We start from the raw sequence: 24,598 nt of genomic DNA, 5'->3' as shown, positions 1-24,598 counted from the left end.
AGCTCCCAGAGCGCACCGCGCGGGGCGGGCTCTGCCCGGCGCCGGGGGCAGAAGGGGCGGGGCCCGGCTGAGGCCGCGGGCCGGGTTGGCTGGGGCGGGAGGGCGGCGGGCGGGGATTGGCCGGGGCGGGCCGAGCGGCGGAAGCGGCGGCGGCGGGGCGGGGCGCGCGGGCAGGCCGGCATGGAGCCCGCCGAGGGGCCGGGCGCGGTGGACTTCCACGGCGATGAGGAGATCATCGAGGTGGTGGAGCTGGGCCCACCCGGGCCGGGTGAGACGGGGCGCCCCGCGCCGCGCACCGGGCAGGGCCTCCCACCGGGCCACGGGCCCGCTCCGTCCCCGCCCCAGCGCCGGGCCCGGCCGCGGGTTCCGGCCTCTTCCGTTCCCCCTCCGATCCCCCCGCGCCTCCGGGCTGTCCCCGCGTCGCGCCCCGCTGCCGTGCGGCTCGCCTGCTCCGGGCCTCCTGGCCGCGGCGGCATCGGGGCGGCGCGGGCTCCGGGGAGCCCCCGGGACAGCCCCGAGCCCGCAGCCTCCTGCCCTGTAGCGGCCGGTCCGGGCAGGCCGAGAGCCGCGTCCTGACCATTGCCCCCTGCAGATGACCTGGCCGACGAGATGGAGGACGTGGACTTTGAGGAGGAGGGGGGAGAGGAGCCCGATGCCGAGGCGTGGGACACGGAGGACGACGAGGGCGTGGGGGACGGCATGGAGCCGCAGGATGACAGCGAGGTCACGTTCTCCCTGCACTCGGGTGAGTGCTGGGCACGGGCAGTGGCCGCCGGGGTCTCCCTCAGGACATGCTCCCACCCCGACGTTCCCCAGGGAGGCGGGATGCAGAGTGAGGTCCTTGCACGCTGCTGGCTCCTGCCTGTTACTGGGGTGCCTCGGGCTGTGCTTGTTTATACCTTATCCTCTGGTAGAAAAGCCCTTTGAGCCTCCTACCGTGGCAGCTCACCCTGAGCTCTGCAGACAGCCCGTGCTGCTCTTCCCCCATGGGAAGAATTGATTCCCACTGGTTTGGGTTGGAGTTCTGCTTGCTTTGGGGTTAGGACCCCCTGGGAATGCCAGGTGGGGTGTGAGCAGTGTCCGAGCTGTGTGGCCTCTCTTTACTTTTCCGTGAAGCTTCTGTTTTCTGCGTGAGCCTCGACCCTAAGACCAACACGCTGGCAGTGACGGGCGGGGAGGACGACAAGGCCTTTGTGTGGCGCGTGAGCGACGGAGAGCTCCTGTTCGAATGCACAGGTGAGGTGCTCGAGCCCTGTCCCTCCCTGGCCATAGCTCTCCGGACACGCTCATCCCCAGCCAGCGCTCTGCTGGAGCTGGGCTCCTGACTGTCCTCCATGGCTTGGCCTGAGCAGTCTCTATCCCCCGATGCCTCTAGGGCACAAGGACTCGGTTACCTGTGCCGGCTTCAGTCATGACTCCGTGTTCGTGGCCACTGGTGACATGTCTGGGCTTATCAAAGTATGGCGGGTGGATGCCAAGGAGGAAGTGTGGTCCTTCGAAGTGGGCGACTTGGAGGTGAGTGGGGGGATTCCCGGTGCCGTGGGAAGCCCATGGGCCAGCATGGACGGTGGTGGGGACACGCGATCCCTGTGACACTGCCTGTCCCCTCTCTGCCCAGTGGATGGAGTGGCACCCTCAAGCCCACGTCCTTCTGGCGGGCACGGCTGATGGCAACTCCTGGATGTGGAAGATCCCCAGCGGAGACTGCAAAACCTTCCAGGGTCCTGCGTGCCCGGCCACGTGTGGCAGGATCCTGCCTGACGGTGAGGCATGGGGGCTGTCTGGGATGGGAAATGTCATCAGCGCTGTGACAGATCCCGCTGCCACCTCTGTCCTCCTGCTTCTGCTGGTCTGTGCTGAGGGATGGGGGCGGCTCTGGCTCTATCTGCTGGTCTTGTCTCACCCAGGGAAGCGAGCGGTGGTGGGGTATGAGGACGGGACCATGCGCATCTGGGACCTGAAGCAGGGAACCTCGCTGCATGTCCTAAAAGGTAGGGAAAAGGTTAATCTCTTGGGGTGCTCCCTAACTGGGGAACAGCCCCTTCCAGTGGGCTCTGAGCTCTGCACAGGTGGGGAGGTGGCACATTCCAAGGCCAGGGAGGGAGCCTGGTGCTAGGTTTCCCTGGCAGAGCCAGGGCAGGTGGATGCTGCAGGAGGGTGGGTTTTGAGGCCCACCGGGTCTCTGTGGGGAGCACACATGGAGCTCATGGCTCTCCTGCTCACCCTCCAGGCCAGGATGGCCACCAGGACCCCTTGACGTGCTTGGCCAGCAACCAGGACGGCAGTTTGATCCTGACGGGCTCCGTGGACTGCAACGCCAAGCTGGTCAACTGCGCCACGGGCAAGGTGGGTGCCCCGCCTGGACGAAGCCGGAGCCGCGGGCGCCCGGCCTGCGGCAGCTCAGCGCTCTGCCCGCCCCGGGCGGCATGTGGTGCCCCCGGAAGCCAGCAGGAGGCGAGCGTGGCCAACACAGCCGCGGTGGGGCTCGGAGGGGGAGCAGGTTCCCCCCGTGTTTGCTCCGAGGAGCGGAGGTTTTGGGCTGGATCCCGAAGGGCACCTCGGTGCGGCGGAGTGTCCCCTGCCGCTCTGCTCGGACACTATCCGGCCTCCTCCCCGCAGGTGGTGTGCGTGTTCAAGATGGAAAGCACGGCCCCCAAGGCCCCTGGTGGCGAGAGCGAGGAGGCAGAGTCCAACTCGGTGGAGTCCCTGGGCTTCTGTAACGTGTGAGTGTGGGGACAGCCCCTCTTCGGGCGGGATCTTGCGGGGGGGGTTGTTACAGGCAGAGCCATTTCCATCCCTCGCACTTGCTCTGCTGCGTTTCTCTCCTCCATCCTCCCCAGCTGGCTGTGGGCCACTTGCGTGTGATAGGGAGGACAAGGGACACCATATGATCAGTCCTCCCTCCTAGTCAGGGCTAGTGTCATGGGCCACTGTTTGGCCAGGACAGCCTCCAGACATGACTGCTGGGCATCATTCCTACCGGGACAGTGTCTTCTCCCTCGTGAACCTCAGGCTGGTTCCTGACTCTTGCTGTCCTGTTGGGTTTCCTTATTAGGTTGTCCCTCACCTTCTTGATATGCTGTAGCCTTCAGTGTAGGGTTTGCCTTCAACCTCGATGTGCTTCCATCCCTGCTTCCCCCAGGCCCACATAACACCTGTTCCCCTCTCTGCAGGATGCCGTTGGCTGCTGTGGGGTACCTGGATGGCACGCTGGCTATCTATGATCTCTCCACACAGAGCCTGAGGCATAAGTGCCAACATGAGGTACTGCCCTACCCCCCTCTCCCTTCGCCTGGGGGGTGCTCTTTGGGCCCAGCCAAGACCTCCCTTGGAGGCCAGGGGCTTTCCTGGGCCCAGTTCCCAATTTGTGCTTCTCCCTCAGCCCCTTGGGCTTCCCCAAAGGCAGCCACAGTCCCTGCACAGAGGATGTGCCCCAGAGCCAGGCCCTGGGGGCTGGCCCTCCTACCCAGACAACGCTGGGGGAACCCGTGGGGGGAGCTGAGCCTTGCTGGGGTCCCCAGTCCTCACCCTGTGGCCTCCCCCTGCCGCAGTCGGGGATCGTGCAGTTGCTGTGGGAGGAGAGCTCGGCCGTGGTGTACACCTGCAGCCTGGACGGGGCTGTGCGGCTCTGGGATGCGCGCTCAGGGAAGATGATCTGCGAGTACCGAGGGCACTCGGCCGAAATCCTCGACTTCGCTGTCAACAAGTGAGTGGGGAACCCCCACACCCCTTCCCCGAGGGGACCAGGGGTGGGGGGGCCATCACGGGCTGTCTCTCCTTTGGGTGCCCCTGGGGGGTGTTGCTCAGGTCTATACAGAGACTTGAAGGTCCCAGCGGGGAGTGGGGTAGATCAGATGCCCGAAGCCCCCAGCCCCATCTCTGAGCCCTGTCTCCCTCCAGGGATGCCTCCATCGTGGTGACGAGCTCTGGTGACCACCAAGCCAAAGTGTTCTGCGTGCAGCGTCCCGATCGCTAGGAGCTGTGCTGAGGGATGTGTCCTGGCTCTGCCGGGGGCTCGTGTACAGAGGGAAGAAGGAGATGGGTTCCACCACCCTTCTCCAGCACGTACTTTGTAATTTTCCAGTCTGCCTCACCTTGCCCTCACCATCTGGGGGCCAAGCCTGGGGTTTTGTATGAAAGTGTCTTTTAATTATATAAATTATTTCACTTAACTGGATGCCATCCACTCTGCTTGTTGGGGGGAAGAGGACCTGCGGAGCTACGCTCCCTCCCTCCTCAGGGATCTCCCCAGCACCCAGCCATGGCCTGAGGATCAACAGCAGGCGCTTTTATGCTGGTCTGGGTGGAGGCAGAGTCCCCCAGCCCTAGCTGTCCCTGTCAGGGGGAAGGAAGGGGCTAGGGTAAGGTGCAGATTGCTAACTGAGGGTAGGAGAATCCTGCTCTGTGCAACCTGGGCGCTCCTTAATGCAACAGGCTACTCACTCCTAGACCCCAAGACAGAGATCACCAGAAGTAATTTGCTCTGGGATACAGTCATGACACAGTAAGTACCAGGCCCTTTGCACCTGTGACTCCAAACAAGGCCACATGGGTCGACAAGCCAAAGCCCCACAGCCCCTTAAGATAGAAAGATCTCCTTTATTAATGAACCCCAACAGTATTTCTTCAGATACAGGAGTTTTGAACTCAAATACTCAGAAGAAAACAAGTTAATATTGCATTATTCTCATAAGAAATACTGCAACTGATTTCCGGTAACATACTGCAAAGCGAAACAGCTTGAAAAGGAAAAAAAAAAATTAAAAAAGAAAAGAAATTAAGTCAATCAAACTGGAATTAAGGTTTTTGTTTCTTGGAACGATCGAGTCCTCGCAAGCACAGCTCGTTTCTGCAGATTACTCCCCAAACTGTCGTACAAACAGACCCCGATTGCTTGAATTCCTTATGAGCCCACAGAGGTGCAACATTAAAAGCTACGATTATCAGGTAGCAAGTGCCCCAACCTTCGTCCTCCACGGCAGCCTCAGGGACCCTGGCGTTAACGGGTTGTGAACGTCTTCCCCCTGGAAGGATGCAGAGAGGGGTCAGCACAGCCCTGGTGCTGTTCTGGGTGCCTTTCGGTGGGGCACAGCTTGCACTGAGCTCCCAAAGCCCGGGTCAGAGCTTGCAGGCATTTGTGGCTGCAGAACCAGGTCATGGGGCTGTGGGGAGGGGGAGGCCTTTGCACTCGGGGCAACTCTGCTGCCCTGAAGCAGAACTCCAAGGGGACATGCCGGGATGCGCAGAAGGATACCAGGGGGCTCTGGGATCAGCAGAGGGAAAGCGACCCAAGGGAAATGTGCTCATGCAACTGCTCTCCTCCACTTGTCTCTGGGCTGCTTTATTCCCATGAGGGAGCCAGCCAGCCAGCGTGGTGGCCTGGGAGCGCTCCTGGCCCCAAGGAGCTCTGGATAGTGGGCAGCAGGAACCTGCTCCAGCACCTACAAACTGCCAGGAAGGACCTGGCCATTCTCCCCACGTGAGTTGGAGCTGCCCCCAGAGCCAATCCATCAGCTTTAATAATGACAGGGGAAAAGCCCCATGAATGCCACCACAGGCTCAGGGTGGGAGACAACGGAAACACCACGGCTCTCAGAGCCACGTACGAGCCTTCTTTTGCAAAGGACCTGCCGGCACAGGGTCTGCCTCAGACCCAGCTCCTCAAAGGACACATGAGGCAGCAAGCAAGTGGGGTGGAGGGAGCACAGGGGTCCTGGGAGGCCACAACACCGTGATCCAGCCTTTTACCTCGAGGCACCCAGGCAAGCACCTCTATGAAACACCCCCTTTCTCTCTCAGATGGGGTCCCAGCACATCAGCCCCTGGTCTGGTCACCCCCACAGCATCCCATCCCTCCCCAGGCAGGAGCATTCCAGGGTGAGAAGGAGCAAACTTGTGGCTGGCAGAGTTTGCTACTCACGTGATTGTTTTCATTTCTTTCTTCTCTGCGTCTGGACGGGCACGGTTCAGCACCTTGAGGAAATCCGATGTTTTTGCCCTCATACGCGTGTGAATATAGGCCTGTGTTTCATTAGCACAAAAGGGGGACACATCAGGATCCTGTTTTCACAGCTGAGATTTCAGGACACGGGGTAGGAGCTCTCTTTCTGCTCCTTGTTGGGAAAACACCTAAGCGTGAGGGGAGTCCAGGAGACAGCAGTTCCCCTGAACAATTACCCTCATTTCTGTTCCCAGAAAGAGAGGAAGTCAGGTCCAAAAGGGAAAAGTCCTAGTTCACTGCTACGGGAAGCAAACAGGCATTGCCTGTGCCAAAGAGCAAGGAGAAGGTAATGATGCATCACTTGCCACTTCTGCATGACAGGGAAGGGCAATGCCAGACCCTACGTGAGCTCTTAGGGGGGCACCCTCGCCCCACGCTCCTCCCCAGCAGCACCCAGGTTAGATGGGCTGAAGCTACCCTGTATCCCCCAGCTCCATCCCATCAGTACCTTCGAGCACTTGATGTGATAGTGCAGGTAGTCCCGGAATGTGTGGATCAGGTTTATGGTGTTGTCTCTGGCAGCAGCATTGGTGTGACGGGGGAACAGCACTGAAAGAAAAGGACAACACAAACTGTTGATGCCTCTTGAGGCTACCAAAGGGCTTCAGGCTCCTCCAGTGCTGGAGGCTTCAGTGTGCTGCTCTGAACAGCTACTCTGCTTTCTACAAAGAGCCCTTAACACCAAGATTAAGCAGCACTTGTGATTTTAAACACAGGGCTTAATAGCACTTTCCCACATCTCCCGCAGAAGCCTAGACACAGCCATTGCCCTCCAGAGGACACAGACAAGGCCAAGTGCCCAGAGATGACGGAACTGCAGGAAACTGCATGATGCTACTTCAGTGCCTGGGAGAGGCAAAGGGAGGAGAGCTCTGGGAGGCAGACAAGGGAGGCAGATCCACTCTGCCCTTGGATCTTGAAATCAGCTGTGGGTCCCTGCCTGGCAGCTTGCCGGCCCTGTGACACAGCTACACTCGGTTACAGCCAGGGCCGGGCTCATAGCTGGCTCTTTCCACAGGCTGGCGCTGTGCTCAGCGTCCCGGATCCAAGGGCTGAAAGACCTTCTTGTCTGGGCGATGATCGCACCTGGGACTGTCAGATCAGATAACACGGAAATTGTGTCTCAACAAGAATGAAGTTTTGCTCATGTCCTAACCCTGCCATCAGACAGCCCTCCCATAGCTGATGAGCTGCTCTAACCTCAAGGCACCATTCCCAGCACAGGAGGAGGGCAGTGCTAGCCTCACCTTCCCCTGCACTGCCTGTGCTCCACCTCCGAGCTCTGAACTGCAGGAATATCAGCCTGAGACACCCTAACCCTGATCCCTAATTTCTCTGGAAGAGACCTTTCCCTTTGAACAGGACAGGGTTCAGACTCCTCAGCTCAGCCCTAAGCAGTGCTGCCCAGGAGAAAGCGATGACTCTGCTGGCCAGCACCTCTGCAGGCAGGGGAAAGGCTTAGCAGAGATGGGACTGTTTGGCCCAGAGCAAAGAGGCAGAGCAGGAGAAGGAGAACCCACTGCCCTGCTCCTGCTCTCAGACTGCCTCTGCTGGTCAAGCACTGCACAGGTACCTGCAGCTGGACAAGCAACAAATACACTTGCATGAAACCACCAAGAAACCTCCATTTTCCATAAAAATCACAGCAAAGCCACCCTTCCCTTGCTCCCAAGTGCTGAACTTGTTTCTTAGGCAGACACTAAGAGCTCACTGTCTGCTTCCACACCTTCTCACCCACAGCACAGCTGAGGTGACCTGATACAGCAAAGGGACACACAGGTGGGGGCAGACAACACAGAACACAACCCCAGAGCCTCTGCAGCTGCAACGACCCACTTGAACACTCAGGGAAGGTGAATTCCTCTTTGGTTTTCATGCAGCAGCAGGAACCTCTACCCCCCTCAAAGCATCCCCACGCCTCAGAGCTGCCTCTTACCAAAGGTGATGTAGCCGATATTGTCGCCAACGGCCGCGTCTGTGTCTTTCAGCTCCAAGGGCGGCTCCCTGTGGCTGAAGAGCACCTGTGGGGCTGTGTGACTGGCCCGGCGACCCTCCTTGAACTCCTGAGCAAGGCAAAGCACAGTGAGTCCCGCTGCGGCATTCCAGCTACACACTGAGAAAGCAAATGGGGTTTCCCCAGTCCCACAAGGCAACTGAGCAGGAGGTTTCCCAGCTTTCTCTGAATGGGATGAGTCCCCAGCAAAACCAGATCAAACCAGATGGCTGCACCAGGTTTGGGGTGGTTTTCAGCATCCCACTTCCTGCCATGAGTGTTTTGTGGAAGGGATACCTCAGCCGAGCAAGAGCATGAAACAGGACAGCTCCTGCTGGAAAGTCAACACTATCAGTGCTTCCAGTGAAAGCGGGCAGCATCCATCACCCCAGAGGAAAGGAAACTCTCAGGGCTGCAAGGCAAAGGCTCCACTGCACTTCATGTAAAGGTTCGGCTGTTTGAGAAGCATATCCCACTAGGAGTCTTTGTCAGGGCATCAGGAGGCATCTATGGCATTTGAAGCTTGTGTGCAAAGCCTGCTCCTCCTAATGCTTCTCTGCACCTTGAAACAACACGTCCAGGCAAGGAGATCCCTTCCACCAGGGAACCTCTCTGACAGCAGCATGACCCTCACATCACGTGGAATGAACTGGCTCCGCATTTCAGGAATTATATGACTGTCCCTGTGTGGAGCTGGGAAAGTCCAGACACTGCTCTCCCACCCCAAGGCAAGGCAGCCTCCCCTCTGCCTCACTGACCCCCAGCCCAACGTACAGCTCGTCAGTCAGCCCTGGCCTCTCCTCCCTGCTGCGCACTGGGAGGACAGCACCCTGCCTGGGAAGCAGCCTCACCCTGGGAAGGACAGCAACATCCGTGCCTCTTTTAGACAGCTGAGTAGTTCACTGGGGTTTCCTTAAGGAAATGCTTAGCTTGCACTTCTGCCTGCTCATGCCAGAGGGTGAAGTTGTTCAAATGGCTTCACTGGTTAGTTAATGGTCAGATTTTCTCCATGATCGCCCACATGAGCAGCCACCATGCCTGACTGGGCTGGGTTATGCAAGAGCAATAGCTGGAGGCAAGGAGTCATCGTGACTCAGAGTGGAAATTCTTGTGGCTGGGCAAGAGCAGGGTTTGCTGGTGTAAAACCAAGAACTCGGGACATGGAGACTCTGGGGCGGCCACTGCCTTGAAGCCCTGCCACCTCCCCGGGAGCCTCACAAACCCTGTTTTGTTCACTTCACACCTCCCTCCCTGTCTTAAAAGCTGAATTCCAGGCTGTGGGATATGCTGGTGGGACAAAGCTCAAAGTCAGAGCAGATGTCCTGTCCATAACAAAGAACACAGACAGCAGAGCTGTGAGATATGACTCCCATCACAACAGACCTTGTTTTAATGACCCCAATACATGTAAACTGGTATCCAGCAGACTGGGCCAGAAAGTTACTGTCCATGAGGCTGTCAGCAGCACAGCCTAGCAGCCCTGAATGGATGAGCTAAAGCTCCTCTAGCCCTGGAACACCCTGCAGGGCCCTTCCCCACAGCTGTGCCTGTGCAGGAGGCTCCCTGGGTGCTTCAGCAGACACAAGGTGAGCTAGGTGGGCCAGGGACATGGATCACACCCTGTACCAGCATGCATAAAGCCTTCCCCAGCTGTAAGCAAATGTCTCAATCTCCACAGGCTGCAAGCAGTCGCTGACAGACATGCAAAGTGTTTACTATGGGCCTCTTAACACTTCCCAGCTAAATGGCAGTTGCAAAGGGTAACTGAGTCCAGAAGTACTTGGTAGTATGATGATTGATTCAAGCCCACAAACTAAGGAAATCCACAGCTCTGAAAAGCTCAAATTCGAGAGCTCATTGTAGCATGTGAGAGCAGCCACGCTGAGCTGCTGAGCTTCTCTGCAGCATCTGAGCACCAGCAGGAGCAAGCTTTGAGATGAAGACAACTCTCAGCACCACCCCAGGCACAGCACATCATCGCCTCGCCCCTTCTTCTCCCTCTACATCCTCCCCACCATGCTCAGCTCCTCAGCTGGCTGGCAATCCCTACACCACAGCTTGCTGCACTACAAGCCCTCAGGGTGGATACTGAAGTATTCATCATGGTGTGTCTCATCTGTAACACATAATCTTTGGTTGTCCGTACAAGCAAGGCCATCAATAATAAAGATGCTGATGCAAGAGCCTGGATGACAAAATACACCCCCTATGCCAATTAACATGGTTTTTCCATCCCAGTGCAGCCTGGAGCCCTGAAAAGCATTTCTGTACATTAAATTGCCTGTGAGCTCACTTCAGCCTAACATGTGCTTCTTTGGCAACGCTCTTTCAAGCACGAAGGCATCTGAACCAAGGACCAGACCCTGCCCCTGTAATTCAGTTTCCATACCTGCATAAACACCTTCCCGATCACCACGTCATCATCATCCTTAAATACCGTGCTGAACACAACTGTCACACGGTCCTTTTTCGCCTCGACGTACCTGCAGACGGGCAAGAGAGGAGAACCCAGCTGTGAACAGGAGCTAAGCAGTACAACTGGATGAGGAAGCAACCACACGATGAGGTTAAGCAGATACAACAACGATTCACAGGCCCGGCTGCCAAAAATTTCCCCTCCCTTGAGACAGTATTTACAGGGAGCAAAACATTTCTGTTGGGAGCAGTCAGTTCCTCTCCTGCGTGCAGCCACAAGTGCTGCCACTAACAGACACTCTTCTGTAACGTCTCTGCAGCCCAAGGGATGAGCATTACCCTCACTGGATACTTCTGACAGCCTAGGACAGGCCCCTAATACCCTGCCAAAGTATTTTGGATTTCTTGACTTTCCATCACAACCTAGAGCTGTGAGCAGGAGCAGAGCGTGTGCTGAAAGCTGTCCAATGCCCGTGCTGCTTGGTTTGAACACTTACATTGTCTCATCGTCCCTGTAGTGGATGACAGCTCTTTTTTCTCCTTCTTTGCCGTCTTCCTGGAATTTGAAATACTTCTCAAAGACTGAAGCAAAGCAGTTGCGCTTCAACATGCCAGCTTGGTGCACCACAGCGTCCTTGTCTGCGGGGAGGTTCTCCAGGTCGTAGAGCAAAGAGACATTGTAACCTGGGGACGGACAGCCACTAACCTTAATAATACCTTAATGAAGCCAGAGACGTTTTCCAGAGACACCTACAGCCCCACCTTTGCTTTAAGCCCTCCCAAAAGCCCCAGGGGTGAGTGCTTCCCACTCCAAGCACAGCCAGAAGCCATCCCTGAACTCGGTGCGTGGCCATGGCAACGCTCCTAGGGCTCCTTCCCGAGCTCCCAGATGCACGTGCTGGCTGAACTGCTCCCAAGTTTCTGCAGCGAGTAGGAAGAGATGCTGTCACAGGTAACCATGGTTTTCCTGGGTCTCACAAAGCGCCTCTGAGCAGAACAAAGACCCCAACTGTGAGGAACAGAGGCTTCCTGGAGGAGGGCTGCATCAAGAATTACAGCTTGTGCTGCAAGCTACTTCAGCCCTGCGGTACCTGAGCTACCTTTTAAATTGCCATTCATTGTACAGAGAGCCCAAGATATTAAACTCTTGCAGTCCTGCCTTCACTTGAGCATTTCTGAGGCAATTTAAGTCATTTTGGAATCGCATTCACACACACAGAGTAAATGTTATTGCAGGGTTACCTGATTCAGGATTTACCAAGTAGTTTCCATAGACTTTCTTCAATACCTAGGAAAGAAATTACACATTGAGAGCACAAGCTATCAAGAGCTGTTTCCTCCTGCACAGCCCAGGCCATGTCTGGTCTCCATTCAGAAACATCAAATTACAGCATCTACCTCTCCTAGTCTAAGTGAGCCTAGATAAATATTAAGTCATCAGCTTTTAGTAGTATTGGCTGCTCCTGCTCTAGGCAGAACTCCCTGAGCTCCGCTCACAGGGGACACGCTGCAGGACAGAACTCAAAGCTGGAACTTTTCAAAGTTCTTGCCAGTCTTGATCATGCATGAGGAGGAAAACCCCTTCCATAGGCCTCATCTGTCAGCAGAGCTGGACACAACAACTCTGAGGGCTACGACCCTTCTGCCCGTTCAAAGGCAGGTGCAAAGCACGACTTGTCCCTCCACCCGCAGGAAGGCAAGTTCAGAGCTGGGATCAGGCACAGTGTGGCTGGGTGATCGCCTGCCCTGCCTCAGCCTATTGCACGGGACAGATGGGGACGGAGAGGAAACCGCCAGGCAGCTTGGATGCTTCCCAGCAGCAGAGCCGCCTACAGCACAGCGAAAAACCTTTCTTCAAACATAATCACTGCTGAATTTTACATCAATGGCAATTTCTGATTGAGCCATAGCTCTGTGTCAATGAGGGGGCTGGGAACAGGAGGTATTTCACAGAGAAGAACGTAACAACACTGTGGCAGAACTGGCCCTCCTGGGATGACACCCACCACCACACCGAGAGGATGCACAGGCTCTCCGTGTGCCAGAACCTCCTCTCAGCAGCCTGCCTGCTTGTAACAGCCCAGGGAGATGCTTTGTCTTAGCAGGAGCCCCACTTTGTGCTCTTCAATGAGGTTTCACCAAAGACAGAGCAGAAACAAGCTCCATCATCTCCAGGGAACCACAGAAAGCAAGCTTACTAACTGGCGATTTAAAAGCGTAATTTTTATTTAGTCAGCACTCCCGAGGCAGTTCTTCAGAGATCCCCTTTTCCTCTAAAAGCTTGGGAAGTTGCCTTCCACCACCACAGCAATGGCTGCTGGTGCACAGTGGTGTCAGCCACTCGCCCACCGCAGTTCTCCTGGGATCACACACCGTACCAATCCTCGCTGAACAGCGGTACCTTCAGAAGCAGGCAATGCTGCTCCTAGAAGGCTCTGCACACAGGAACCAGGAAAGCAGGACACTCAGTCACATTTATTCTGACATTGGTAGGCCTTGCAGCAACCCTCAGGAATTCACTTTGGCTTCAAATCACCTCTAGAGCTTCTCACCAGACTCACAATAAACTCACGGAGCATTTCCCTTGTTTTCCTCCCAGGGCAGACCCCCAGAGGCAAAGGCCTGCTGAAGAGCCTTGGGCGAACCCCCTTTGCTATCATGCAAAGATTTGAAAAGTGACTCAGGAACTGAGTCACACTTCCTGCCCCGCCACCCAACTGCAGCTCAGAGAGGCTCCTGCTTTCTACCATAAATGGCCCTCCGCAGCCCCGGCCCATTCAACAGGAACTGAACCTGCTGCTTCTCACAGCAGCAGCAAAAAGGAACTAGTCTGCAGATTGAGGTCTGCATACACAGGAGGAGCCCACCACTTGCTCTCAAGTGTGGTTAGAGTCAGAAGAGCAGTGCCACGTGTCTCCCAATCGGTCTTGGTGCCTTCCTTTCACTTGCGGGCTCAGCACATCAGTCAGGGAAGGTACTCCCCTATGGTCAGCCCTCACACTCATTTGGACTTTCAAAATTAACGGCACCTTTGGCCCTTCAGGCTGTAGGGTCATATAAGATGATTTCCTACTCACGAGAGAGTGTGCACACACTTCGCCCTTGTCTTCCAAGCCTGGATGGCACAGGGCTGCTCCTCTCACCAGCATCAGATGGGAGCACAGATGTTTACGGGTTAGACGTGAGACCCACCACCATTGCAAGGACACTGCCCATGCTAAGACGGTATCCACAGGCTCAAGGCCCAGAGATGCTCACTCACCTCATCAGCACCGTGTTCCTGGAGTTCCTTGTAGAATTTCAGAGAAATACTGACCATCACTTTTGTCTTGTCTCCATTGGGGTTTGAAATATGGTAAAGGACTCCATCAAAGTCTGTGAAGCAAGCAAGAGAAACATGAGGCAACAGGAATCAGTTCCTATTTCTGAGGAAGGTTTTCCCTACATGTTCTAGGAACTGCATCAAGCAACACTGTTCCCCCTGCTCCAGCCCTCACACATACACCAAGAGAGAAACCCATAATTAAGGAAAGTGGTACTGTCATGTAGGGAGACCTGTTATCATTCAAAGGGCTGAAACAGTTTTGACACCTGTCCATCACAGAAGGCTTTAGTCTAGTGTCATTTAGCATCCCTGACACATCTGCTTGTGCTCAACGCACACAGGATACAAACATGCAGAGACAGGAGCCTTCTGGATGGCCAGCACAGAAAGTAACTGACATGCCCACCAGGCCAGAGATGCAGCCTGGAGGAGAAAACATCTCTGCGGGCTAAGGCAGCTCAGTGACTGCCTGCTGAGACAGCTTCCACTTCACTGAAGAACAGGCAGGGAGGGCAGGAGGCAGGGAAAGGCAACCCTCCAGCTGCCTTCCCCATGGAGCCCTGCAGCTTACACAGATTCTTGACAACAAAAGCAAAAAATCAGCTGCTGAATGAACACTTGAACTTCCTTGGCACTTCTCATCCTAGAGAGCAAACTTCAGGCACTGAATTCATCTTGCCTGTCACCTCAAGCCAGCTTTCTAACACCACAAACCAAATGATGCTAAAGACCTAGTAACAAGTAGCATCAAGGGCAGGACTGGAGAACAGGCAAGCTAAAAGAGCACAGAGCAAACAAAGTGTTGGCACCACTGAACCCACTGCTGTGGTGAAAGCCCTAGGGAAGGAAGACAGACAGAGAAAACAGCGGGGCAGCCAACAAAGCCTCAGCTCTGGGGACGCTGCAGGGTGTCCACACCATCTGGCCCTGCACGGCTCTCCTGCCCCAGCAGTGGTGCTGGGTGAATGTGGGCACACCACGCGTAACCCTGAGCAGACCATTCAAGCCAGCCCTTTCTTCAGAGAAGTCGAGAGAGCCACGGAGCTTACCTGCAAATGTTACTTCTACTGCCTCTGGTTTATTTCTAAAAAGCAAAGAAAACAAAGGAGGTAAGTGAGAACTCAGCAGCCTCCAACCTGCAAAGGAAAGAGGATTACTTACCAATGCCTTTATTTCTCACAAGCAGCTCTACCTGGAAACCCTTCTATCTCCTGCTGTTCAACTAGCAGATAACCTTCAACAAGAGATCTTGGACTCCTCCCCACTCCTATAAGCACCAGTTTTACCCCAGATGATATAAAACAGTGCTTGAAGCTGGCAGAGATACAGAACAGACATGATATAGGTTTGGGGACAGGCTCTTTTTTTAAGTTCCTGTGACTTCATGGAATGGACTCCAAGGCTGAGCAGTCCCCCCGAAATACCCCAACACTATGCCAGCTACCTCTGCAGGGAAAACTGTAAATCTGGGTTTGCTCTAAATTCTGCCCAGTGTGGTCTCTGGGATCCCCAATAAGCAACAAGGATACCTTGTGAGCCAAAGGCACATCACATCTTACACTGTGGGCATGATGATTTAACATCTTAACAAACTCCATTTGAAAAGTGATTCTGTTGGGACTGGCACGATATAAATGCTTTGGCAGCTCCAAGGGGACTGGTATTAATAGGTCATTCTCCAACAGAGAGCAATGCAAAGGTACCTCCACCGCTGAGAGCAGGGGTGGAAAATGAGAACAGGATGAAGATGCCAGTCTGCTGCTGCTGTTTCACAGCATCTCTCTGTTCATTCTTCAAATCCTGGGTATTCAACAGCGTACAGGCTGCTGCTGCTAACAGAAATCCAGCCTCTAAAACAGTTCATTCACACCTGTCTGAACCAATGCACTGAAATAACTCCCCACATCAAAGCCCGTGTGCCGAGGCAGCCTTGTGGTCTAAACTACGCTGCCACTGCCCAGTGGCCAACTTCAACCTTTTTGCCAAAACTTGCTCTGTCCACACACGTGGATGCGGCTGGGGACCAGCTACATCTCAGAACATATATTGAGAAAGATGTATGGGGGAAGCCATGACTCAATATCTGCTTCCTCTAACCATACTCTGGAAAGGTTTTTATGATTTAGGTTTTTTTACTCCCCAGCACTGTTCTTCTATCAGCTTTTCTGCTGACAGCCTCATTCCTGGAGGTCAGGAATGACCACCATGTGCCAAACCACAAGATGGACAATGCAGGGAGACCAAGGCACTGAACAGCAATGATCCCAGACCATGCACTGGGTCAGCGACATTTTGCTAGGGTGGAAAGGGAGGAATTAACCCCAGCCACAGATCCTAAGCGGAAAGGATGAGGTGTTGCTGCTTCTTGAAAGTTATTAGCTGTGAAAAGCAACAGCCCTTTTTGTCAGGAGACTCGAGAGCCTCCGCCTTTTGTGCTGCATCGCTGAAGATGAAAACCACACACTTGAAAGAAGCAGTGTGAGTGTACCTGAGGCAGGCCTTTTAGCTTAAGAGTGGTACCAGCTACCTGTGACCTTCTGCTCTCATCTCTTGTTCCCAGCTGGGCCTGAGATCGAGGCTCAAAGGGCTTCATATTTAACTTGAGCTCTCAGAAAGGGGAGCAATTCCCCAAGCTGCACCCAAGCCAGTTCTGCTCACTGAGGACTGCTCAGAGCAGAGATGAAAGAAAATCCCACTGATCCCACTTGGTCAGTCGATACAGACGCGTTCCTCTTTTAGAGCACCACACTCAGACTTGGGAATCAGCTTGGATGGCAGTATACATTTTTTATAAAAAAAGAAACCTATGTAGGAAGTTTTAAAGATAGCACAGTCAGGCACATGAGAGCTAGGAATATTAAAGAGGACGCATCCCCAAACCTCTGTTCCATCTTCTCAGAGCTCCACCATTCAAGCCCTGTTCCACACACACACGGAGCTGCCGCCTCCAGGAGCCCCGGCTCCCAGCAATGTCTCTGAACACAGCACCTCCCCCCTAGAAACGCAGGGAAGGCACTGACAGCCAGCCCCTGGAGTGGTTTTGCATAGGAAAGACAACGATTCCCTGCTCGCTCACCCAGTACCCCGGGGGATGACAGGAAGATCATGCTGGAGACCACATACCCACGTACCCAAAGACAGTTAATGGCTCTGCAGGAGAGAGCCTTTGTTCTGCACACAAAAGCTTATGGCTAACACAGCCCCATTTTTAAGCCTTTCATTGAGCAAGCATAATTTCTTAGAGAAGTTATTTTAACAGTGATTTCCCAAGTGGCTTGGTTCTTGTGCTTGGGGATGGCCAGATATTGAAGGGAGAAGTAGGTAACCGGGCAGAACTTTGGGTGCTGAATATTCACCCACTTCCTGGTACAGCCTCAGTGAAGCAAGCCCTCACGTGAGCCGCATACAGAGCTCCTTGCAGCCACGCTGGCCCTGTCACCTCCTGCAGGGTGGGCTTTCTACCTCATCTGGCACACACCTGAGTAACCCAGGCCTGTTCTGGTCCAGGGGAGGACAGAGAAGGGTATCAGAAATGTGGCTGGGAGTGAAGTGAGATCTCTTAGCCCTTCACAGTTCAACAGCCTTACAACCCTAAAGTTTAAGTGCTTCTATTTATTTCTTTGGCTCGCCTCACCAGAACTATTCTGGCTGCTTAAAACATTTCTGCAACAGACAAATTGCCCCTTTTGCTGCCTGAATTGTTGTTCCCCCATCAAGAAGTCCCCAGGCAAAAGAGATTGGAGTTCTCACCTCCAGCCTCCCGCGGCTTCCGGACAAGTGACGGCGCTGCAGGTTGCATGCACGTGATCGCTTCCCCTCAACCCTCCACCAACCCCATCTTCTGCCTACAGAAATAGCAGCAGGGCACGTGCCAAATGCCCTGCGGAAGCACAAGGTGTCTGCTCCGTGCTTAGCCTCCCGGCCACCCTGCTCTCGTGCAGGTGAAGGCTCTACACAGGGGATGCACAGCAGGCCTGGGACCGGGGCTGCAGCGCTGCAGTGTGGGGACCGGGTACCGTCAGGTTACTGGGGTGGTCTCAGAGAGCTCTGCCTGGTCTGGCATGCTCCAGTGTCCCCTGCCTCTGTGATGACACCTATCCACACCATGGTGAGAATCAGCACAGAGCGACTGTCAGCCCCAGCCATCTTTTTTGTGTGTCACTTCAGAGCAGGGCTCTGGGCAGCCAGGAGTTCATCTGGGGTTCACTTCCACCCCGGTTCAAGTCTCCAAGACCCAGACTACTCTCAGAGGATTTCAGACAGTACAGCCCATCTGGTACCGGGGCAGAGAGCTGCTGCGACCCCTGCAAGCTCCTTACCACCAACGCTACCTGAACCACAGCCTCCCGCAGTGACCCTCCCTCTGCCCCACATGGGCAATAAAACCAGCTCATACTGGGAATAACTGAGATGGCTCCTCTCTGCACTAAACACCAAAGCCAGACCAGACCTTTCTGCAAAACCCTGCCTGAACTCAGATGCTAAAATGGCAGCTGTTCCAAGCAGCAGCAGCAGTCCATTTTCTGATAACACTTACAGGTCTGAAGTAAAATCCACACCAAATCCCATCTGCCCTGTGCTTGTAACAATAAAAGACCCTGACAGGTTTTACATCTTCTTGCCTGCATTCCTCCTATTCATCTCCAAATGGATCCTACACTCCATCTAGCTAATACAGAGCCAGATCCAAATCAGATTTTTTACCCGGCAGAACATCCATGAGAAGTCACGATGCCCGTGGAAAGACGCCAGCGAGCACTTAAGAACAACAGCAAATCCTCTTCTCCCGAGAGCATTTCCTCAATTTTGACTCAGACAACTTCCAAACTTCCCTGTCTCATTCTCAGGCCATGGAAGCTCTTAGCCATATGTTACGAGAAATTTAAGACCAGAAGAACGAAGACTGTAATTAGACAGAGCCCTCATGTTCTGTATTAAACAGACCTAAATGCAAACTTGGCCAACAACCGTATTGAAGCATCTCCCACACCACAATTAAGGCCTGTACCCAATAAAGGTGAATGACAATTATCTTAAAAACTGCAGGCATGCAGATAGTCTAATCTCTTGCCCTAGACGAGATGGGGGGGGGAAGAAAAGGGGGCATTTTCAAAGCTTCAAGCTCTGAGCAGAGCTTTCAGATCAGTGGAGTCGACACACAGTTTGGAGAGAGCAAGCCAGATGCAGTGACAGACTGCAGGCTCCCGCTACAGAAAGGTCACCCCAATAAAAAAAAAATGATGAGCAACGTCTAAAATTATCTGAGCGTTCCCCCACCCCGGCCCCGCTCCGCTAACAAAAGCGACTCTGCGTAAGCTGCGGGAGTGTGTGCCACCAAAGAGCTCCCGTAGCTCTGGCAGCACACCCACCACGCACTCGAGCAGGAGCCAGGCGATGCCGAGCGGTGTATGGCAGCCCCTACACGTGCCAGCTCTCCCCTCTCGGTTGTGACCCCTCCGTGGCCAAGCTTCTCCCTTGCTGTGGGCCCAGCAGCCTGGAGGAGGCTGGCTGGTCAGAAGGAGCACTGGAATTCCCAGTGGACAAAGCACGGGCTGGCCCCGCAGCACGCAGGTATGGACAGGTCTGCTTCCAGCCAGGTCTTCACCCCACATATCTCTGTTCCAGCCGCAGGCAGGTAGCCCGTGGTTCCCTGCTACAGGGATCTATTGCTGTGGCAGGCCTCTGGGGAAGAGCCTTATTTTGTGCACACCATTCACTGCATTTCTTTGGTACAGCAACTGATTCCCACCTTTCTCTGGTACAAAGCACAGGTGGCTGCAGCAAGAACCATTCCCAGAGGATAATATGGAGCAGACCCTCTCAGGAACCTGAGATGAAAACTGAGGCTGGAGTGATGAGAGAACTACCTGTGGAAGCCTAACACTTTGCAGACCCGGGCTGCTCTTCCCTCCTGTTCGCTGCAATACTGCTCAAAAGTGGAGCACTGCCTAGTTCCAGACAGGGGTAGCTCATAATCCACCATTAACACAAAGTCACCTTCCGTGGTGGCTGAAGCCAGATATACTGTGGCAGCACAGGAGCTATGCTCAAACATGCTCAGTCAACATGGACAACCAAGGTCTACCACTAGTGCTGCCCATGCCAGGCTGAACCCAAGGGTACCACTTCTTTCAGCAGCATCACCATAGCACGCCTTGGTGTCAGGCAGATGGGTTTCAGCAGGGGAGGTTGTGCCGGGGCAGATGTGTGGCTGCAGGCTGGGCTTGCGAGAACACTGAGCCAAATCTGCAGCCCTGCTCCTCAGCTGCACGATGGTGAGCAGCCTTCACACAATGAATGGGATGAGGAAACTCATCTGGGCTAAAAATACCCAGTTTTGCCTGTTTAATTTTAACCTAGGTCACTTCCCCAATGCTGTTTCCCCTGAAGCCACAAAAATGTGGCTGTGTCAGCAAGGATGGAGTGGCAGAGGAGCAGCCTCTGTTTTCCATGGGGTTGCTGAGCTCCCCTGAAGTGCCAGAGCCATGGACGGCCACAGCCACTCCCGCAGGATATTTCTCAGTGGTGTCCATCAGGACCCAAAGCTCCTCTACCCTCCCAGCATGCCCAGTAGCCTCCAGATGCTCCTCAGTCTCCTCACGCTGAGCTCACTTTGCATGTCACATCACAAACACAAAGTTCACATTAGCAGCTTTCACCCAGTGCTCCGCCTCCCCATCTGAGAGGCTCAGCTCTCCAGTCGAGGAGCACTAAAGTGACCACAAATGGGAAATACCGTCAAGCACACAGTTGCAGCTTCAGCCCAGCTCTCCAACCAGCACACGGGAACTGCTCTGTACCAGGGAAGGTCAAGCTGTTCTCCTTCATGCAGTCATGAAGCCCTGCAGATTTGTACCTAGCAAAGGCTGTAAAGAAACCAACAATTTGAGATTCTCTTCCCTCCACCCCCATCTAAGGGAAAAGGCACGCTGTTCTCCAGCTATGCAAATTTGTTTTCTTTTGCACAGTGGGTAAATACTAAGCAACAGCTTGAGATACATGATTAATTTACCAGAGATTTAGGGCAAGCTATGGATGGCTGGAAAACCAAACCCCGTGAACAAAGCCCTGCGCCACACTTCCGCTGGGGTCAGCTAAATCAGAGCAGGACAAAACTGGATAGCAAATCTTCTTTTGGGAGGCAGTTCATCCCCATGTGTTAAACAGAACGAGCAGGCACCAGACACAGAAAGCAACCATCAAAACGTTTTATACTTAAATTGTTTGTTGTTTTTTGCAGTTAGCAAAAATGATGAGAAACAACATCTTCCAGCTGGTAGAGCTCATCCCCTCACGTCATGTTCCTATCAGAAATGGGAAAATCCGAGTGTGACTCCAGCTTCTAGGCAGCTTCTCAAGTCCAAACGAATTAGTCAAAGCTTCTGGAACAGTTTATTCTCCTGACACCTACAAAAGCTCAGGAGCTGTTTCATTTCAACATGCTTGTTTTAGATACTGACCAGGTATTCCCCCACTGCAGCAGTTCGAGGCTCGAAAGTTTCAGCAGCAAATTCCTAACTCAAGTTACTTCAACAGGTTCTGGTAGCTTTAGGCCATCATTTTAAAACGTGGTTGGTTTAAGGAAATGGGTTTAAAACAAGAAATCACAATATTAAATACATATATAAAAGATGCACTGAAGTCCATTACCTGTCACCACCTTGATCTAAATACCACCACTCGATGGCAGCTGTCCAAGGAGAGATTTCCATGGGTTTTTGCCCACGAAACCAAACTGAATACGGAATTACCCTCCTTACAGGTGGATGCTGCCAAGCTCCAAGGATGTTGTCAAGGGAGGACTCTTGGACACGGGTCAGGCTCTACCTCAAGAGCTGATCTGTGTGCAGCGCTGCCAAGGCACTTTCCACACTAGGAACACCAGAGACAGCTGATGGACCTCTAAGCAGAGTGGATTTTGACATACAATACAGGCCAATTAGTGTCATGAGCAGTCGCTCCTAAAACATGACCTAGTTTTATATGATAAGGTGAAATATGAAGTGTCTCTCACCTGATGGTCCAGGAAAGCCCTGCAGGGAGCCTGTGGCAAGGAGCCATGTGTGGCCATGGGGAGCAGAGGGCAGTGACACGGCAGTGTCACTCAACAAGTCACACAACAAGTCTTTGGCAAAGGATTTGGAAACAAACCCCGCCCTGCCCAACTCCCAGGCTGGTGCTGAAGCCACCAGGCACACCTGGCTCCAAGGCAACAGATATGCACAAATCCGTAGTGCACTGCATCTGCTCCGCTCCGGGTTTAGAGCAAATGATGCAAAACCAGCTCTGTCTGAGTGTCCACACTCACTCCTCCCAGTCATGGAATCCCTCAAGGCTTGACCCTGCCCTGACTGTCCTGTGTCTGTTCCTTGGGAAAACCATCACCAAAATAGCGAAATACAGGAAATATCCTCCTGCCTCCAAGTTCAGCGCCATGGGAATGACCCCAGAACTGTGGCTGGAGGGAAAAGAAATTTCACATGAATAAACATTCCATAACAGTCCTTCCCTAAAAGACTTGAAACCGAGAGGAAAAAGAAGTACATCTCCCTGCACATCTCAGATCTTTGTCTCCGCCCTGCACTTGCCTTGACAGAAGGGCCCCAGAATGAGCGCAAAAGCAAATGCAGAAGTAAATAACTTCCTCTCTTCCAGCAACACACTCAAAGCACAACACTTATCTAGAAATGACATCTGAAGAAAAGAACATGCCACAGATGAGTAAGAGGCAGAAGCAGAGCACTACAAATTGCTCCAGGAACAGCCTGGCTGCCAGGCAGGCGTGCCAACGCAAAGTGAGGAGGCTTTGCCGTACAGCGAAAAGGGAGCTTCAGGGGTCTGCAGGTTGATCAGAGGGAGCAACCCCAGCTCTGGTCACACCAAGTCAGGGTTTCAAGGTGTGTTTAAACCTGCAGACTGCCACCTCCACGTTTACACCAACACAGGGACACATGCACACGCCTCTCCATCCAGCAAGAGGAGCGCCTTGGTATGAACTTGTGATGAGCGAGGGTTTTTGACACACACTATTAACCTCCGTACGTGTAATATTTCCCAGTGGATGCAGCTGCAATACCATAGCGGTCACCCAGGAGCTCTCTCTTCTCAGTTCAGTGCCTGTGCTCTGGGAGAACTTGTTGCATTAAACAATCAGGCTGAAGAAGGATAAAAAGCCTGTGAGCAGCTCAGCTATCCTGCATGGCAGTGCAGTCTGCTGGGTTGTTTTATGAAGCAAGCAAACAAACGATCCCTAAAGCAAACAAAAAACCCAACCCTGAGCAACAAGTCCACAGAGAGGGGAAAGCAGAGGAAACGGCCTCTGTCAAAGTACCGCACACAAAGGGCTGAGAGCATTGAAAGCTGCCGGAGAAAAGGTGACACAGAAAAAGGCACCTGCCTGGGGGGTCGCTGCCGGGAGCCGTGCTCTCTGCAGCACCAGGGCAGGCTCCACCCCAGAGATAACACCACCAGGCTTTGCTTCTCGAGGCTTTGTCTCTGTACAAAAGTGCCCAGCGTTACTCGTGCCAGCAGGCAGCGCAGTGAGCCCATGGGTAGCTTGGCTGCAGATTAGGACATTTATACAAAGGGATGCGCTTCCAGCCTAAGCTGTGCTCAGACGAGCACCTTTACAGCCCCAGTGCAACACCCACAGCAAAATAATCACTGGCTCCCCAGGGACTGAGGTGTCCCAGACACAGACACAGGCACAAATGAGTCCCCCCAACGCACCCCCTGAGGCCAGGACACCACTAGGCTGGCACCAGGGGCCATGGCTGACCCATGGGCCTGCATCTCTCCCCTGCATCTCAGGAAAGCAAAGGGGGGCAGGGTAGAATCTGCTCCCCACCCCCAGAGCAAAAGGCTGAGGCCACAACTCCACACACAGGCTTCCTGTTCCTCAGCTCCCCACATATGTTCTGTACCAGCGCTGGCACCACGCTGGGCCCGTTCTGCTGAAGGCTGCTTTACCCAAAGCAAACATTCCTGCAAATCCATCTTCCCTCCCTTCCCAATTCCCTCCTTCCCTAGGCCTTCCCTCCCAGCTCTGCTCCCTCAGCCCTCCTAACCCTGCAACCTCCAGCTCCCTCCTCCTTCGCAGGGTCCCCACACTGCCCCAGCACTAACCACCCCATCAAGCCCTGCTCTCCCCTCCAATTCTGTCCATCCCGCCTTGCTCCCTCAGCCCCCAGGCCTTCCCTCTGCCCAAGCTCTGATCAGCTCCATGGCCCCACCTTTGTTACCTTCACCCAGACCACCCTCCTCCAGCACCAACCCTCCTCCCAGCCCTCCCCCCCCGCAGCCCCCCACCCTGTCCCGGCTCTGCCCTCCTCTCTCCCCAGGTCCCCGTGCTGTCTCAGTGCCACCCCCTATCATTCTCCAGGCCCCCATCCTGCCCTGTCATCACCTCACCCGCCCAGCCCCGCTATCCCCGGCCCCATCCCGCCCCGGCGCCCCCCACCCCGCTCAGCCCCTTCCTCCTCCGAGCTCCCTCCTACACCGGCACCACCCTCCCCGTCCCCGGCCGGGCCGTCCCCTCTACCCAGGCGCCTGGCACAGCCCTGCCCGCCCCTCCCTCAGGTCCCGTCCCCGCCGCTCCCGTCCCCGCCCCGGTGAGGCCCGGCCCGGCCCCCCTCGCTCCTACCCGGCGGCCGCGCCCTCGAACTTGAGCGTGAGGGTCTCCTCGATGATGCGGTTGTTGACCTCGAGCAGGATCATGTCGGTGCCGGGGAGGGGACGGGCTCTCAGGGCGCCGAGGCCGGAGGGAGCCGAGCCCGCTGCGCGCACCGGGGACCCGCCCGAGCCTGCGCCGCCGCTTCCGCTACCGCGCCCGCGCGTCACGTCCGGCCGCGGCGGGGCCGGCGGG

General features: G+C 54.7%; 2 protein-coding genes and 1 long non-coding RNA gene across 3 annotated transcripts; 1 reads left to right on the top strand and 2 right to left on the bottom strand.

Moving 5' to 3' along the window:
- The first annotated feature begins 127 nt into the window (after window positions 1-127).
- Window positions 128-4,614, top strand: AAMP (angio associated migratory cell protein). Its single transcript, XM_030488481.1, has 11 exons — window positions 128-268; window positions 593-745; window positions 1,117-1,236; window positions 1,376-1,515; window positions 1,619-1,763; window positions 1,908-1,991; window positions 2,231-2,346; window positions 2,620-2,723; window positions 3,174-3,264; window positions 3,552-3,706; window positions 3,901-4,614. The coding sequence occupies exons 1-11, from the start codon at window positions 181-183 to the stop codon at window positions 3,974-3,976; spliced, it is 1,272 nt and encodes a 423-aa protein (XP_030344341.1). The 5' UTR covers window positions 128-180; the 3' UTR covers window positions 3,977-4,614.
- Window positions 4,580-24,598, bottom strand: ARPC2 (actin related protein 2/3 complex subunit 2). The gene is made up of 10 exons (XM_030488482.1): window positions 24,377-24,598; window positions 14,784-14,818; window positions 13,672-13,784; window positions 11,652-11,697; window positions 10,907-11,093; window positions 10,384-10,477; window positions 7,938-8,064; window positions 6,450-6,550; window positions 5,921-6,021; window positions 4,580-5,024 (listed from the first exon to the last, which is right to left on the bottom strand). The coding sequence occupies exons 1-10, from the start codon at window positions 24,448-24,450 to the stop codon at window positions 5,000-5,002; spliced, it is 903 nt and encodes a 300-aa protein (XP_030344342.1). The 5' UTR covers window positions 24,451-24,598; the 3' UTR covers window positions 4,580-4,999.
- Window positions 12,389-13,665, bottom strand: LOC115608931. Its single transcript, XR_003991692.1, has 2 exons — window positions 13,487-13,665; window positions 12,389-12,844 (listed from the first exon to the last, which is right to left on the bottom strand). It is a non-coding gene; the product is annotated as an uncharacterized LOC115608931 (long non-coding RNA).

Source organism: Strigops habroptila, chromosome 5, assembly GCF_004027225.2.
Source record: "Strigops habroptila isolate Jane chromosome 5, bStrHab1.2.pri, whole genome shotgun sequence".
Taxonomy (NCBI): Eukaryota; Metazoa; Chordata; class Aves; order Psittaciformes; family Psittacidae; genus Strigops; species Strigops habroptila.
This window is presented reverse-complemented; position numbering and strand designations above follow the sequence as displayed.

Coding starts and splice junctions, on each gene's coding strand:
- ARPC2 (XM_030488482.1), bottom strand. CDS start 24,450: ATGATCCTGCTCGAGGTCAACAACCGCATCATCGAGGAGACCCTCACG. Junction 13,785..14,783: donor AGTAGAAGTAACATTTGCAG/GTAAGCTCCGTG, acceptor CTTGCTTCACAG/ACTTTGATGGAGTCCTTTAC. Junction 6,022..6,449: donor ATCACATCAAGTGCTCGAAG/GTACTGATGGGA, acceptor AATGAAACACAG/GCCTATATTCACACGCGTAT.
- AAMP (XM_030488481.1), top strand. CDS start 181: ATGGAGCCCGCCGAGGGGCCGGGCGCGGTGGACTTCCACGGCGATGAG. Junction 1,237..1,375: donor GCTCCTGTTCGAATGCACAG/GTGAGGTGCTCG, acceptor CGATGCCTCTAG/GGCACAAGGACTCGGTTACC. Junction 1,516..1,618: donor TCGAAGTGGGCGACTTGGAG/GTGAGTGGGGGG, acceptor CTCTCTGCCCAG/TGGATGGAGTGGCACCCTCA.